This window comes from Rhinatrema bivittatum, chromosome 1, assembly GCF_901001135.1.
Source record: "Rhinatrema bivittatum chromosome 1, aRhiBiv1.1, whole genome shotgun sequence".
NCBI lineage: Eukaryota > Metazoa > Chordata > Amphibia > Gymnophiona > Rhinatrematidae > Rhinatrema > Rhinatrema bivittatum.
In genome coordinates this window covers 37,817,836-37,835,407 of record NC_042615.1, presented here as the reverse complement: position 1 = coordinate 37,835,407, position 17,572 = coordinate 37,817,836, and the positions used below count along the sequence as shown (strand labels likewise).

General features: G+C 48.2%; 1 protein-coding gene across 1 annotated transcript in view; it reads left to right on the top strand.

The window, feature by feature from the left end:
• The window catches only part of CLGN (calmegin), a 629,426-nt gene extending 614,065 nt beyond the window's left edge, over nucleotides 1-15,361 (top strand). Inside the window, 2 exon segments of the mRNA XM_029603388.1 lie at nucleotides 6,650-6,747; nucleotides 14,987-15,361. Coding sequence (XP_029459248.1) covers nucleotides 6,650-6,747; nucleotides 14,987-15,361 — 473 coding nt within the window.
• Nucleotides 15,362-17,572: the final 2,211 nt, after the last annotated feature.

Below are 17,572 nucleotides of genomic sequence, written 5' to 3'. Positions count from 1 at the left end.
CTTTTTTTTGCTTCGGGAGGAGGGGAGAGGACTGGAGCTGCCCCGGAGACCGGCACCCATGATCGCGGCCGGGGCAGGTGAGCGGGGGCTGGGGAGAAAGCTTGCCACCTACCCTTACCCCTGCCTCTACCGCAGGAGTCAGGGTAGGCGGTAAGTTAGCAGGTTAAATGCGCGACAAATGGCAGGGAAAACTAGCGATAGTCGGGGCGCGGGTTACAGGATGCTAGGGAATAGCTAATTCGCTCGTTTGCATGCAATATACATGCCGCGTGTGGAAGGGGTTGCCCGGGGAATTTAGGACGCAGTAGGAATAGGTTAAAGGGGATTCGGGATCGCAGGAAGGGCTAACGCGGCCGGAAAGTGAGTAGAGAGCCGGTTAGGGACGGGGAAACCGCGGACGCACTTTACAGGATAGACCTGAATGTAAGTTACAAATCACATACAGTAGGTATTTTCCCTGCTACAGTCTATTTGTACCTCAGGTATTGGAGAGTAAAGTAACTTACCTAAGGTCACAAGAAGCAGCAGTGAGAGAAACAGGATTTGAACCCTGGCTTCCCTAGTCTCAGCCCACAGTTCTAACCTCTAGGTTACTTCAGCTGTATATGGAAACTCTTTACTAATAATGTAAAAGACAGCCAAAGAATCACTAACCTTATTCATAAAGGAATTTTTCCCTTACTGTGACCTTGGGAAAAAAATCTTTATTGATACAGCCTAGTCTGGATTAGCAGGTTTTGACTCCCAGCTAGAGAACAACTTCTTGGATACAAAATGTATAGATAGTAGTCCCCCTCGCCTCTGTTAATTTGACTCCCCTGGTTCTTTGTATCGCTCCCGAGCGAATGTTGCAGTTACATTGTAAACCGATGTGATATGTATTCCATACAGGAACGTCGGTATAGAAAAGTTAAAAATAAATAAATAAATAAAATGACATCTTCCTAGATTTGCACTGATCCTTCCCAGTCTTTTCTTCTTCAGAAATTCATTCAACTTCCTTTTAAATGTGTCCGGAAACATGACAGTTTCTAGAATCATACTCCACAGCTCTATCACTCTTTGTGTACCACTCTTTGGAGCTGATGTAAAAAGGTGTGCACAGCACACACTTTAAACCTCAAATGTGCTCTCAATTTTTATGCACAAACTCTGCTGCCAGTGCAGCAAGCAGTTTTATGCTCAACATCGTCATTTAATTTAGCACCCTCACATGGAAATTCCATGCTAATGATAGTATTAGGTATTGCTCCCCAATGTAGAGAGATGTGCTGGATTATGGACTGAAAGCAAGTTTTGGGGTGCAGGGACCTGTCTGCTACAAGACACTTCCAGTTGCCCTCCCACTTATATAGAAACATAGAAATGACGGCAGAAAAAGACCAATCGTTCTGGCATCTAGTCTGCCCAGCAAGCTTCCACACTTATTTTCCCATACTTATCTGTTTCACCAACCACCAACTTCAGGGCTCTTGTTGGTAACTTTTTGATTCAAATTTCCTGCCATCTCTTGTCATTGATGCAGAGAGTTATGTTGGAGTTGCATCAAAAGTGAGCATAAGGCTTATGGTTAAGGGTTGTAACCGCCTCATCAAGCAAGTTACCCCGATGCTTGTTTACCCAGATTGCACAGATCGATACCTTGTTGGATGATGTCTGAATGTAAATCCTGTTTTCTTCACTTTCCCCTACCGTTGAAGCAGACACCAACCCTGTATATGCTTTCAAAGTGATGTATCAGGCTTAATTGGTTTAGGGTATTAACTGCCGTAATAAGCAGCTACCCCACGATTGTTTACCCAGATTGTGAAGTTCAGTCCTTGTTGGTTGTTGCCTGAATGTAAATCCTGTTTTCCACTTTTCCCCCTGCCGTAGAAGCAGAGAGCAGCACTGACTATGTATTCAAAGTGATGTATCAGGCTTAATTGGTTTAGGGTAGTAACCACCGTAATAAGCAAGCTACCCCCACGCTTATTTGTTTACCCAGATTATGAAGTTTAGTCCTTGTTGGTTGTTGTTGCGTCCGTCGGTCTCAAACGGCTTTGACCTTTGTGCCTCACCTTTCTTCCTTCTCTTTCCTCAAGCCTTGGGAAGTTGGCTGCCACCGCGTCTTCATGCCGCTGTCCCCGGCGTCCCCGGATTGGCAATGTCGACGGCGTTTGCCATGTTTTTCCTGAGAGCCTTCTAGCATGCGCGTGTGCATGCCACCCATGTCTTTATCCACGTCATGGTGGGAACCTCAGGGGCATCCCCTCCGAGTGACATCATCACATCCTAGTATTTAGTCTACCCTTCGTTTGCTAACAAACTGAGTTAGCAAGGATTGGAATCGCTCCAGTCTAAGCTGCTCTGCCGCTTCCTAGCTGCTGCAGGAAGCTGTCTTCTCCCTTTGGGGTAATTCTACTAACTAGGGTACCCGCTCCTCAGGGGCCCTTCTACTTCCTTTCAGATGCCTATCATGGGATCCCAGGTACTCGCTCCTCGAGAACCTGCTCTCCCTAACCTGGGGCCTGCCACTCTACAACTTCTACCTGCCACGACTTCCAAAGATACAGCTTCTGCTTCAGTGAGTACTAACCTATCAGTCTTTATCACAAGACAAACAGGATGGTAGTCCTCGCATATGGGTGACATCACAGAATGGGAGCCCTGTATAGAAAACTTTTCTGTCAAAGTTTTTTACAAAGCTTTGACTGACACTGGCACGCTGAGTGCACTGAGCATGCTCAGCCTGCAATTATCCCTGTGAGCCACAGGTGTCTCCCTCAGTCTTCTTTTTTCCGCTCTGCAGTAAGCATAGCGGTTAGGAGCTCTGTGAGAAATTCTAACACTTTTTCCGCACGGAAACACTTAAACTTTTACTTCACAAACACTTTTTCCTGCACGGGTCTCCCTTCGCGTACGTTTATTAGACGCTCGGTGAGTACTATGCCCTGTTTTTTTGGTCGGTTCCTAGCACCTTCCCGGCCTGCCAACCGATTGCAGCCTTCCCTCTCCCTGTGTTTTCAGTTAGCCAAACATAGCCTGCGAGTGTCCCTCTGTGACACTCTGCCTGGTTATTAGCGCTAGTGGGACAGGGACTTCCACGGTTTCCGTTGCCGCCAGGGCCCCTGTCAATTCAGGTCCTTCGATTCCTTGATACCCTCGCGCAGTCAATGCCCCATTGCTACCATCGGTACCCCTTTCAGACCGTCCTGGATTCTTAAATGCCATCGGTACCCATCCCCCCGTGGTACACTGATGTCATCGGTCCCTGCATCGTTTCTATCAGTGCCAGCCATGTTTTTCATCCATGGCACTGATTTTTCCTTGGGTTTCATCGGTGCCATCATTGCCCGGATGGATGCCATCGACTTATACCTTGTCTCGTCAGTGCCATCTATACCCGGGTCAATGCCACGGTCGCCCAGGGCACTTTAATCGATGCCAGGGTCATTTCTATCGATGCCATCCTTTATTTTATTGATGCCATCAATGCCCAGGTCCATTCCATCGATGCCAGGGTCCATTCCATCGATGCCATTGGTGCCCGAGTTGATCCAATCAATACCGTCGACGCCCATGGCCATGCCGTCGTTTCCATCTGCGTCTTCGACGTTCCTATCGATGTGGTCATCGACTCTATCGATGCCGGTATCATTTTTCCGATGCCAACAATGTTTTTTCGATTATTCGATGCCACATCGTTCCCATAGATACCTACGCTGATGCAGTCAGTGCTTTGTCACTGTCATTATTGCTCTGGCCGAGTCATCTACGTTTTTTTCATATATATTTTTGACGATACCTTCGAGGCCGCTGAGGCCGCCATCGACACCGTCAATACCGACATAGTACCACCACGTAATGCCCTCACCTGAACACAGTGCTCCATGCGTAGGGGTTCTTATTAAAGCCCCGTATTAGCCTACGACACTACATAGTGCCAGGAGCAGTGCAGGCATGCTGACAGTCTGTCATCAGTCACCATCCAAGACAGCGAGGACATCCATCTCGGCGCGGGGGAAAGACCGGGCCGAGCACCGTGGCATGCATTGTCACCGACACAGTGACCGTCCACCACCAACGCCATCCAGCATATTGGTGCTATCCTTCTCGATGCTGGACAGTGCTCGGGGCCGAGCAACATCACCACTGCCATCGACACTGTTCTGCACAGTATTGGCAGTCCTTGGTGCTCCAGAAACACCGGAACAAGTTCCGAAGAATTCTGCACTAGCGTCACGAGACATCGAGCCGCTGCGACAAGGGCCGGGTTCACAAGCTGTTAATCGGCTCCCCTGTTCCTGAGGCATGCCCCACCGACATCAGTGGGGGATTGTGGCCGTCCACAAAATACTACCGTGGTAGCGCCAGCCATACTCTGCCTGTCTCCTCTATACCTGCGCTACCATACCACGCATCAGAGTTGAGATGGGCGTCTACTCCCTCGATGACTCCTGAAATCCACGGAGCCAATCTCACCCATTGAGATGTGTTCTCTAATTAAGCCACATGGTTTGAAAAGTTCTAGGTCATGTACCTTCCAAGAACCGTATTAGTGTCACATATCATTATGCCAGCTATGTCAGCCACAATACCAAGAGAATCTCTGTATCATTTCTTTGGGATTGCATCAGGGCATCCTCCCTTTTTCTGCAATGAGGCTCTGTACTGATTAATGCTCTGGCTTCTGGTTCCTGCTTCAGAACCAAAGTTCCAGGTGCATTCGCTGATCTGCTAAATACGAGATCTAGCAAATACTGCCTCAAGTGCAAGTCCACCTCGAAGCCTGACGACAGGTCTCAATGTCTCCTTGTACAGCACACATAAATGCGGGTAAGACTTTACTGCTCACGCTCCCGTGGGAGGTTACATGATATCCAGATTACATCAGCCCCTCCAGTTGGACACCTCCTGGTCTCCCAACTGGCCGGATATCAGAGCGGCCACCCCACTTTGTACCAAGGTTCCCGGTACACTCCCCCCATGCGCTACAAAGCGCAGAGGGGGGGGGGTTGGGGAGTATTAATTGCATTATTCTTTCTTTCAACAGAAAGTAGTTACTCTCCGCCCATCGTGGACCTCAGAAATACCAACTTTCTTCAGAAGGCACAGGTAAAATGGTATCTCTTGTCACCATGCTTCCATATTGCAGTAAGTATATTACCTCTAATCTTTCTATGTGCTTCATGATGAGTCAACAATATTACAGTCCCAGCTCTGCCGGTTGCACCAGCTTCTGCAACTGGGGTATTCATTGAATCACTATCGGTGACTGCTGTTTCTCTGCGGAGTGCAACATCATTCACGCTTTTCCTTGCATGGACAGCTGCATAACCACAGTCAGTCCACGTAAGGAGCTCTAACTTCTTCATGACTCACTATACATTTAATAACTGGGATTACTGTCACTGCCATAATTCCCTTATAGAACACTTCTGGCCACCACAGTCACGATGACCTTCCTGTCCAGCAACCACGCAGACATTCTAATAAATTCCTACATGTCCCTACGTGCATATTCCATAGCCTCAGCCCTTCAATTCTTCATTGTCAGGCTATGGGGTTTTTTCCCTATGCACATTCCTCATAGATCCAAAGCTGCAATGGTTAGATTCAGTGAAATTCTATTATCAGTGGGTCTAAGCTGTTCAACCGCTTTCGTCCCTCGTCTATATTGCAGATCTAGAACCAAAACCTAGTCTGATCCTGCTCGTGCTCGCTTTTACTCAGGGTTCTAAGTTTGACCTAAAATCTTCTCAACTCAATATGCGTCTATTCCACTCCAGGCACAGTTTCACATAAATTTCCTGGACCTTAAAGCCATGAGTTATACCCTTATGCCTTCCAATACTGCCTCTGCAACAAATCTTTGTGCATACAGAGACAGACAGCATAGGGGCAATGTGCTTTCCTACACACAACCTCTTAGCTGCTCTGCAAGGAAGCTGCGCAGCTTTACCCTTGGCCCTTGCTCACTCTATGCATCCTGGGCCACTTATCTAAGAGACTTACTGAACGCACTAACAGACCTTCTCCATATAGGTTTCATCCTCTCGAATGGTCTCGGACTACATGTGTGGCGTGAAAAATCTTCTAGCGCTGAGGTCAACCGAACTTGCCCTCTGCATCCGCATCGAACCATACGGTGCACGGATTCTCCTCACTACACATGTTTCCAATGCGTTCCCATAGGCGCCTTTGTTCCATCAAGGCCCTATTATATATGTCTCTTCTGCTCAAGGAAAGGAAATTATCAGGTTAGATTACATTTCTTTTTTTAAAGGTAAATAACTTCTCTTTACTGAAAACTATTCTTCTCTTTTCTATTTTTGGTAACTCTAGTATACTCACTAAAACCTTTGTACATAGTTTTTGTTTTTGCGCACTCATATCATTTCTATATAAGTTCATTTCACCTTTAACTATTTCCTTTCTCTGACTACCTTAAACCTTCTGCCTACCTCCTGTAACTTAACTTCCCTTTAACAGTTGGAGATGTTTATCCGATATCTTTGAGATGTATTTTCCTACTTGTTACAATGTAAACCGATGTGATGTGCAAACGAACGTCGGTATAGAAAAACTATAAATAAATAAATAAATAAACTTTATCTTGTTTGTCTTTGAATACATCTCCTCAATCATACATAACTAATTTCCACAGAGGGTGAAGGAAAGAGTGATGAAGAACTTGGAGCTGTCGAAAAAAATCAGGAAGAAGAGGAATTTTGTAAAGAAAATAGATCGCTGTCAGATGATGAGGTGAGTCTTCCATTGCTTGTAAGATTTATTGTATTTGATGTCCTGGTTAGTCCTCACATCCACTATTTCTAATGAATTCAAAAAGTAATACTGTTGTTTTATACAAAAATAGGATAGACAGACTTGAAATAAATAGAAGGAAAAGAAAACTGATTTATTAAAACTGGTATAGAATACAGAATAAATGTCAAACTAGCAAACAAATTACATAGATGCATTTCCATATAGTCAGATAATATCACAGTAATGGAGAAAAAACCTGAAAATTTAAATACCACAATAGTTTTGAAATAAGTAAAAAGAAAAGAAATGAAATATCCTGAATTAGGTGATAGAGTATCTTGTATATATTCATGGAGTAATTTTCAAACAGCCCATTAGGTACAAACTACATGAGTGGTTTTAATATGTACTTTATGCACACTTTCAAAGAGGAATATATCCATGCTTTTCTCTGAAAATTAGCAAGTACAAAGTATGTGTGTTAAAATCGTCCACATACTTGCTATTAGTGTCCGTGGCAGGTTTAAAAAATTATATGCTTTCTCCCAGGACAAGCAGGATGGTAGTCCTCATATATGGGTGACATCATCAGACAGAGCCCTGTCACGGAATACTTTTGTCAAAGTTTCTAGAACTTTGACTGGCACACTGAGCATACCCAGCATGCCATAATCCCTATGGCCACAGGGGTCTCCCTTAAGTCTCTTTTTTTCCGCGCTGCAGTTTGCCTCGCGAGTTAGGAGCTCTGTGAGATTTCTCTCACCTTTTTTTTCTCACGGAAAAACTTGAAGGGGACTCCCATCGCACTCCGTTCCCTCCGACGCTTAGTAAGTATTTTTCCCATGTCTCCGGTCGGTTCTTGCCACCTAACCATTCGGTTCCCGCAGGTTACCGACCATTTCGCACCCTTTTTTTTGGCATGGCGACCGGGTTCAGAAAGTGCCCAGAGTGTCTGCGAATAATGTCAATCACTGTTTCCCTGTACGTACCCGGATCAGTCCAGACCATGGGTTAAGCCCCCGTTCCAGCAAGTGGAGACAGTTCAGAATTCTGAGGCTAGCCCATATAAGGACAGAACCTACCCCGGAACCCTCAGTATTCAACTGTCTCCAGCAGCTGGAACATCTCACTCTCTCGGTTCCCTGTTAGCTTGCCCTCTCTGTCTACTCTATTCTTTGGGGCAAGCTCACGCAAGTACCTTTCTTGTCTACTTCATATTAAAAAAAATATATATATATATTTTGTTTTGAGAACTTTTCTCACTGACTGTGTTTAGGGAAGACACTCCTGTCTCCCTCGCTCTTGGGGTTCCTAGGGGGGCTTTGCCCCTTGATTATTATCAGCCTAGGTTCCCTTCCCGGTGACCTGTGTGGGTGATACTGGTGGTGCCAGTCCCTCTCCCCACTGCTGCCGTGCCCCGAGTAGTCTATTCCTCGGATGTGCCTTTCAGGGATGAATTTCATTCCCCTGTCTCTGTGAGGAACTAAAACTTTTTTCTGTCACTTTTTCCACAGAGCTTTGTTTTTCATACAGTTCTTTTAAACAAAAAAAAAAACTAATAGAGAATATTTACTAAATTTAACATTAAGGCAGCAGTTTTATTATTTGAGGAGAGAGCGGGGTTCAATCTCCCGCCTAACTCCTCTGGGGCTCCCAGCTCAGCTGTTTTGCTTAATTACATCGCGGCTCCTGCTCTCATGCCGCGGCCATTGTGCTGCACTGCTTGTGGAGAGTCGGCCTCCCGGCTCTCCCATGAAGGGGTTTGTTCTCGGTGCCTTTCGGGGGGGTGAAGGTCCCTCTTTTGAATCGCCAGCAATTAAGCCTTGGGGAAGGACTCCCCGCCGTGCTGCCAAGCCTTTGTCATCGCAGGATCGCGCAGCTGCGGTGGCCATCTTAGATTTTTCTCTCCCTGCTTCTCCGGATGCAGGGGACTCGAATGTTTCGCTTTTTGCGCCCGATTTGAGCCCAGTTCGCTCTCGGGATGCTGGCTCTGACCCTCCCTCGCCTTTTAACCCCCCCCCGAAAAGTTTGGCCCGGGCCTGTTTTTCGTCTGATTTTGTACTTTTAATGTATGATTCATATCTGGCCAGTCTGCAAAGGGATATGGACCCCCTCCTATTGTTCCCTCCTCTCCAATTCCACCTAGGCCTTCCTCTGAGGAAGTTTTGGACCCTCAGGGCCCCGTTAGGGTTCATGTGGTCCTGGGCCCCCCCCCACCTCCAGTGGACCCTCGCGATTTTGGGGATGATGAGGATTCTACTCCCCCTCCCCTAGAGGGTGATGATCCGCGTGTTCTGCGTTTATTTAGGCGGGAAGAATTGGATCCTGGGAATTGACCCTCCCCCAGAGGATTCTGTCGCTACAGCTATGACTCCAAACGCGGACCCAGTCCTGGCGGGACTCAGGGCCTTACCGCGTTCCTTTCCTTTTCATCCCATACACGGCTTGCTCCTCCTCAGGGAATGGGAGTCTCCTGAGTCTGGACTTCGTGTTGGGAGAGCTATGGATAAGCTATACCCTCTCCCTGAGGACTGCTTGGACATTTTAAAAATTCCCAAGGTGGATTAGTCTGTCACAGCTGTGACAAAGCGCACTGCCATCCCAGTGGTGGGTTCGACTGCTTTATGGGACATTCAAGACCATAAGCTTGAATTTTATTTAAAGCGCATTTTTGAAGTTTTGGCTCTTGGTGTCCGAGCAACAATTTGCAGCAGTCTTATGCAGCGGGCAAGCCTTAGGTGGATGCAGCAGTTACTCAGCACCCAGGACCTCCCGTCTGCACAGGCTGAACAAGCTGAACGTTTGGAGGGTGCTATTGCTTATGGGGCGGATGCTCTGTATGATTTGCTTCGGGTCCAAGCTAAAGCTATGGTGTCTGCGGTTTCTGCCAGACGTCTTCTCTGGTTGCGCAATTGGTCTGCTGATGCTTCCTCTAAGGCTTGGTTGGGCAATCTTCCTTTTTAAGGGTAAGTTGCTTTTTGGAGAGGACCTGGAGCAGCTTATTAAGTCCTTGGGTGAAAACAAGGTCCATAAGCTGCCAGAAGACCGTCCCAAACAGTCAAGGTCTTTTGGCTCGTCTCGTTCTCGCTTCAGGGGCAATCGCCGTTATGTCAGCAGAGCCCGTGGTTCTTTTCCCAGGGGAGGAATATCCAGGTCCCAGTCTTGGTCCCATTCCTTTCGTGGACGCCGTGGTTTCCAAGACGGCCATCAGCAGTCCACTTCTTCTAAGTCTACCCCACAATGAAATGTGGCCGGTCCATTCCTCCGCACGAAACTTAGGTGGGCGTCTTTCCATGTTTCTCGAGGAGTGGGCCAAGATCACTTCCGACCTCTGGGTCCTCGACGTGATAGAGCACGGCTACGCATTAGATTTTGCCAGACACCTGTCGGATCTCTACATCGTTTCCCCTTGCGGCCGTTCCAAGCGGCCACACCTTGCTCAATCTTCAGGAATTGGGGGCAATCATTCCAGTTCCAGTTCACGAAAGGGGCGCCGGCCAATATTCAATTTACTTCGTTGTTCCAAAAAAGGACGATTCGTTCTGCCCCATTCTAGATCTCAAAAAGGTAAATTAGGCCCTCAGGGTTCCCCGTTTCAAGATGGAAGCCCTGAGGGCGGTGATAGCGGCGGTTCGTCCCGGGGAATTCCTCGCTTCTCTGGACCTGAAAGAGGCTTACTTCCACATTCCCATTCGTCAAGATCATCAGAAATTCCTTTGTTTTCAGATTCTAGGTCAGCACTTCCAGTTTCGGGCTCTCCCGTTCGGTCTCGCCACTACTCCCCGCATCTTTACAAAGATCATGGTGGTCGTCGCAGCAGCTCTTCGCCGGGAAGGAATTCTGGTCCATCCTTACCTGGACGATTGGTTGATAAGGGCCAAGTCCGCCGCTCTCTGCTCCCTTGCAGTAGACAGGGTTTTAGCCCTTCTCACGTCTCTCGGCTGGATAGTCAGTTTCTCCAAAAGCACTCTTCGACCCTCTCAACAACTAGAATTCCTGGGTGCCCTTTTCAACACTCGAGTCGGGAAAGTTTTTCTTTCGGACTCACGAACACTTAACTTGATCAATCAGTTGAACACTTTCATCACTCTCCCGCTTCCCACGGCGTGGGATTTCCTCCAGGTTCTAGGAACTATGGCTTCCACGATCGATCTCGTTCCTTGGGCGTTTGCTCATATGCGTCCTTTACAAACAGCTTTGTTGTCCCGTTGGAAGCCAATATCCGAGGACTATCAGGAGATTCTTCCTCTTTCCGCATCTACCATCGCCAGCATACAATGGTGGTTTTCCCCAGCTCACCTTCTCAAGGGAATGCCTCTTTTGACTCCCTCTTGGGTCATAGTAACGACGGACGCCAGCCTCTCCGGCTGGGGGGGCTGTCTGTCAGTCTCAAACCACTCAAGGGTTATGGTCCCCTTCCCAATCCCGATGGCACATCAATCGCTTAGAAGCCCGAGCTGTTCGTCTGGCCCTCAAGTTTTTTCTTCCTCTAATTCGTCACAAAGCTGTCCGAGTACTATCAGACAATTCCACCACTGTAGCTTACATAAACCGACAGGGCGGAACTCGGAGCCATCTGATGGCGTTAGAGACCAGAAAGCTTTTTCTTTGGGCAGAGAGACACTTGGATCGTCTGGCGGCTTCCCACATAGTGGGGAGGGAGAATGTTCAAGCCGACTTTCTCAGTCGTCAGCATCTCGATCCCGGCGAGTGGGAGTTATTGAACGTCGCGATGGATCTAATTGTGCGCAGGTGGGGTCCCCCTCACCTAGACCTCATGGCTACGCTAGCCAATGCAAAGGCTCCACGGTTCTTCAGCTGGTGGAAGGAGCATTGTTCAGAAGGGGTGGACGCGCTAGTTCTTCCCTGGCCCTCTGGCGTTCTTCTCTATGTGTTCCCTCCTTGGCCGTTAGTGGGAAAAGTCCTTCGGAGAATAGAGCTCCATTGCGGTCCGGTCATTCTCCTGGCTCCAGAGTGGCCTCGGAGACCATGGTTCGCGGACCTGGTGAATCTCTCGGTGGACGGTCCTCTCCGTCTCTGTCATCTACCCCATCTTCTGCGCCAAGGTCCCGTATTTTCCGATCAGGCGGATCACTTCTGTCTAGCGGCATGGCTTTTGAAAGGCGTCGTTTGAGACGCAGAGGATATAAAGATGAGGTTATTGCCACCCTTCTCAGGGCTTGTAAGCAATCAACTTCCATTACTTATGTTAGGGTTTGGAAGGTTTTTGAGGATGTATGTGAAGAGTTGGGAGTTTCGGCTCGTTCGCCCTCTGTGGCGGTCTTACTTTCTTTTCTTCAGCGTGGCCTTTCTAAAGGTCTCTCGGTGAGCTCTCTGCATGTTCAAGTTTCTGCTCTTGGTTCACTTTTAGGCACCATCGAGGGTCGTCCGGTCGCCTCTCATCCTGATGATGTTCGTTTTCTAAGAGGCACTAAACATCTGAACCCGCCTGTTCGGTCTATTTGTCCTTCGTGGACTTTAAACTTGGTGCTTCGTGCTCTTTGTTCGGCTCCGTTTGAACCTCTTCGTCGTGCCACTCTTAAGGACTTGACTCTTAAGACTGTTTTTCTGGTTGCTATCTCTTCTGCCAGGAGAATTTCTGAGCTCCAAGCTCTATCCTGTAGGGATCCCTTTCTCCGTTTTTCGGATTCCGGTGTGTCTCTAAAGACTGTTCCTTCCTTTTTACCTTAGGTTGTTTCATCTTTTCATATTAATCAGTCTGTTGAACTTCCCGCTTTTTCACCGGAGGAGATCTCTGCCTCCGGTGGTAATGATCTCAGTCGTCTCGATCTCAAAAGGATCTTGTTGCACTATCTTGAAGTTACCAATGACTTTCGTCTCTCTGATCATTTGTTTGTCCTATGGAGTGGACCCAACAAAGGTAAGCAAGCTTCTAAAACTACTATTGCTCGCTGGCTGAAGGAGGCGATTTCCTCAGCCTACATTTGCAAGGGCAGGCCAGTTCCTGAAGGTCTAAAAGCCCATTCTTTGCGTTCTCAGGCGACTTCTTGGGCGGAGTCTCAATCTGTGTCGTCTCAGGAGATTTGTAGGGCGGCTACTTGGAAATCTCTTCATACCTTTGCTCGTCATTACCGACTCGACGTTCAGGCTCCAGTTTTTGGTTCCTTTGGTCGTCAGGTTCTTCGAGCGGGATTGTCTGGATCCCACCCTTTGTAGGGAAGCTTTGGGACATCCCATGGTCTGGACTGATCCGGGTACGTACAGGGAAAGAAAAATTAGTTCTTACCTGATAATTTTCGTTCCTGTAGTACCACGGATCAGTCCAGACACCCGCCCGTTCTTCTCTTATCCGCTCATTTTTTTCCTTCTTACAGGAATTTTTGTCTTTTTCTTGATCTCCTGCATCATATGTTTTTTGAAGTTCACTGTTAAGGCACCGGAAGCATCTTTTGATGATCAGGGGTAGTTGTACAAGAGCGCTTAGTTACACAGTTCTTTTGTTCCCAATTGTTGGGTTATTTGGATATTTTTATTATATTTATTACTTATTCTGGTACTTGCTTGATCTTATACCTTTCTGCTTTGACAATAGTTATACTGAGGGTTCCGGGGTAAGTTCTGTCCTTATATGGGCTAGCCTCAGAATTCTGAACTGTCTCCACCTGCTGGAACGGGGGCTTAACCCATGGTCTGGACTGATCCGTGGTACTACAGGAACGAAAATTATCAGGTAAGAACTAGTTTTCCTGTGTGTTCTGTGCTATGGCCCATCGCACGATGTCCGTGGTGTCCCAATTGCACCCAAATGACTTCAAAAGGCAGACATGCCCTTCTTGATAAGATGGAAACTCTCTTTAAATTAAAGTTAACTCAGTCGACTTCTGCCCAGTCATCACCAGCGAGTAAAGGTCTGTCCATCGACAAACCTCACCGGGAGCAGCAGGGAAGTGGTGACAATCCGTCACGGACACCATCCAGGACATAATAGCATCATCCTCTGTGCCGGGGAAAGATCAGACCGAGCACCAAGGGAAGCATCGCCACCGGCACCGACGCAATTCCACGCCCATTGCCGGCACCGACATCGAAGCGGCATCGATGGCCATCGAGCCGCCTTCGAAGAGGGCCCGGGGAGAGGAGCTCCCATCCTCCTCTGCACCTGAGACCCCGAGGCGTTCCCCCACCGACATCGGTGCTGGGTACTGAGCCTCCACAAATTCCTGTGGAAAGGCCAGTAACGCCTAGCCTGCCTTCCCCTCGATGCCTTCCAAAACCTGCAACCACCATCAATGCCGGCAGCCATACCAGCACCGGAACCATCGATGTTTGCACCATTGCTGGACCGACTCGATACACTCATCGGTGCTTTCCCGACTCAGCCCATTCCATCGCCAACAAGTCGGCCATCGAGACCTCTGCAGCTCCCGATACCTATTCCGGGCTCCTCGGAGGAAGTCAAACCAACTTCCAGCCCGACTCCATCTCCAGGTCCATTGATGCCGGAACCGCTTCCAGGTCCATCGGGGCTCTTGGGACCTAAATATCCACCGTTCCCCTCGATGCCATCGATTCCATCAAAGCCTCCATCGATTCCAGTACACCCTCCATCAAGGCCTCCATCGATGCCCACACACCCTGGAATGTTAGCCATTCTCCCTCCTTCAGGAACTCCCTATGACCCATGGGAGGATGTGGACACAGATACTTCTACATCAGAGGACTTGCTCTCAGAGCCTTCTCCTCCAGAAGAAAGACGACTGTCTCCTCCTGAGGACCTTTCCTTTGCCAACTTTAACAAGGAAATGTCTGAAACCATCCCCTTCAACCTAGTGACTGAAGAGGACACCCATCATAAGACCTTGGAGGTTCTGCAATTTGTTGATGCCCCCAAGGAAATTATGGCCATTCCAGTACTTGAAGTCCTGTTGGATCTCCTACACCGCCTATGGGAGCATCCTGGCACTTGTTCCTCCAGTCAACAGGAAAACAGATGCAACATGCTTTGTACAACATGCCCCAGGCTTTCAGAAACCACAACTGCTTCATCAATCTGTTGCGGTGGAATCCGCACAGAAGAAAGCTAAAAGATTATGTTCATATTCCTCAGCTCCCTCTGGTAAAGACCAGAAATTCCTAGATGGGACTGGGTTGAAAAATCTTCCAAGGCTCCATATTGGTATCCCGTATAGCCACCTACCGATTTTATATGACCCAGTACCAAAGAAACCTTTGGAAGCAAGGCCAAACTTTTGCGGACTCCTTGCCTCAACTGCAGCAAGAAAGCCTGACTGCCATCATCCACAAAGGGTTCGAAGCAGGGAAGCATGAGGTAAGAGCGGCATACGACTCCTTCGAGACTACTTCCCAGTTGTCAGCAATAGGAATCAGTGCTAGAAGATGGGCCTGGCTGAAAGCTTCCGATCTAAGACCTGAGGTCCAAGACAAGCTTGCTGATCTCCCGTGCACTGGGGACAATCTCTTCAGAGATAAGATACAGGACGCAGTGGCTCAGTTGAAGGACCACCACGAGTCCCTACGTCAATTGTCTACAGTCACGATGGACGTTCCCTCCTCATCCCGCAAAAGCATGAGAAGCGACCCCAGAAGACCATTCTACCGTTCACGCAAATACTATCCTTCTGCATCTTGAACAAGACCAGCCAGAGCCCCTCAAAGAGGACATACACGCCAGCCCAAAGCACCCAGAGCACAACCAGCCCCATAAGCTGGTCCAGCCTCCGGATTTTGATGCGTTTCCAGAGAACAGTGGCCACTTCTCACTGAACCCAAACCCAGAAATACCCTTAGGAGGCCGATTGCGCCACTTCCAACACAACTGGTACCTCATAACAGATCAATGGCTGATATCCATCATAGCCCAGAGATACCGTTTAAACTTCCTCACAGTACGCACGGACTCTCCACCCAATCCACTGTGGGCCCGAAAAGACCACACATTGCTTCTAGAGTCAGAACTTTCCACCCTTCTGTGAACTAGGGCTAGAGAAGCCATCCCCCGGACACAGAGGGGCAGAGGGTTCTACTCACGCTATTTCCTGATTCCAAAAACATCAGGCGGTCTCCGCCCCATCCTAGACCTCCGCAATCTCAACAAATTTCTTCAAATAGAAAAATTCAGGATGGGGTCTCTTGGCACCATGTTTCCCTTACTTCAACAAGGAGATTGGCTCTGTTCTCTGGACTTTCAGGATGCCTACGCACATATCGCCATATTCCCACATCACCGCAAATACCTGCGTTTCATAGTGGGTCACAAACATTTTCAATACCGAATTCTGCCAATCGGACAGGCCTCAGCGCCTCGGGTGTTTACAAAATTCCTAGCAGTGGCTGCCTCCCATCTATGCAGAAGCACCATCCACGTGTTTCCTTACCTGGATGACTGGCTAATAAAGAGTCTATCCAAGCAAGGAACTCTCAACTCTCTAAAGCTCACTACGAATCTTCCACACTCGCTAAGATTTCTGATCAATTACCAGAAATCCCACTTGACTCCATCTCACCTCCTTACTTTCATCGGAGCAGATTTGGACACCACAGTCGCAAAGGCTTTCCTGCCAACGACCGCGCAGACATACTCTCCAAACTGGCTACATCTCTGCACACATACAAAATAGCCTCAGCCCATCAATTACTCACGTTGCTGGGCCACATGACTTTCACGGTCCACGTCACTCCTATAGCCAGGCTAGCCATGAGAATAATTCAATGGACTTTGAAATCTCAGTGGCTCCAAGCCACTCAACCTCTTTCATCCCTAATCCATGTAACCGACCAGCTGCTTCTGTCACTTCTCTAGTGGACAAACAGAGCCAACTTGAAGACAGGTCTACACTTCCAGCAACCAGTTCCTGAAGTGACCTTAACCATGGAGGCATCCAACTTGAATTGGGGAGCTCATGTGAACAACCTTCAAACTCAAGGTACTTGGACACAACTCTAAGCAAAGTTTCAAATCAACTTCCTAAAGCTTCGAGCCATACGTTATGCTCTATATGCGTTCAAGGACTGCCTTTCACACAAGACTGTTCTCATACAGACAGACAACACAGTTGCAATGTGGTACTTGAACAAACAGGGAGGCACAGGCTTTTATCTGCTCTGCCAGGAAGCTGCGCAGATCTGGGCCTGAGCCTTGCACACTCCATGCATCTCCGGGACACTTATTTGACATGCATACAGAACCTAGTAACAGATCGCCTCAGTCTGTTTCCATCCCCACGAGTGGTCTCTGAATCTGCTCCCTGCACAGGCAACAAAACACGTTATCCATTGATGCCTTCGCTCGCCCCTGGAACACAGGCCTCCTATATGCATATCCTCCGATACCACTAATAGCCAATACTCTCATGAAGCTACAACTGGTCAGGGGATCAATGATACTCATAGCCCCGAACTGGCCTCGACAAGTATGGTTTCCCATGCTTCTCGACCTCTCTATCCAAGAACCCATTCGCCTGGGCACAGCACCCAATCTCATAATTCAAAACTACGGCATGTTACACCACCCAAACCTTCAGACCCTATCCCTCACAGCCTGGATGTTGAAAGCCTGATCCTACAACCGATCAATCTTTCAACTAAGGTTTCTCAAGTGCTTGTAGCTTCAAGAAAACCTTACACACGGAAATCTTATCTTTCTAAGTGGAATAGATTTACCAGGTGGTGCACGCAAAAAGGTATCGACCCCTTTTCCTGGCCCACTCCATCTTTATTAGACTCTCTGGCACCTTTCGGACTCAGGTCTCCAGACTTCCTTGGTATGGGTACACCTCAGTACCATCTCGGCATTCCACAAGGGAGTAGGGAATGCCCCAATAACAGCGCAACCCCCTTGTGA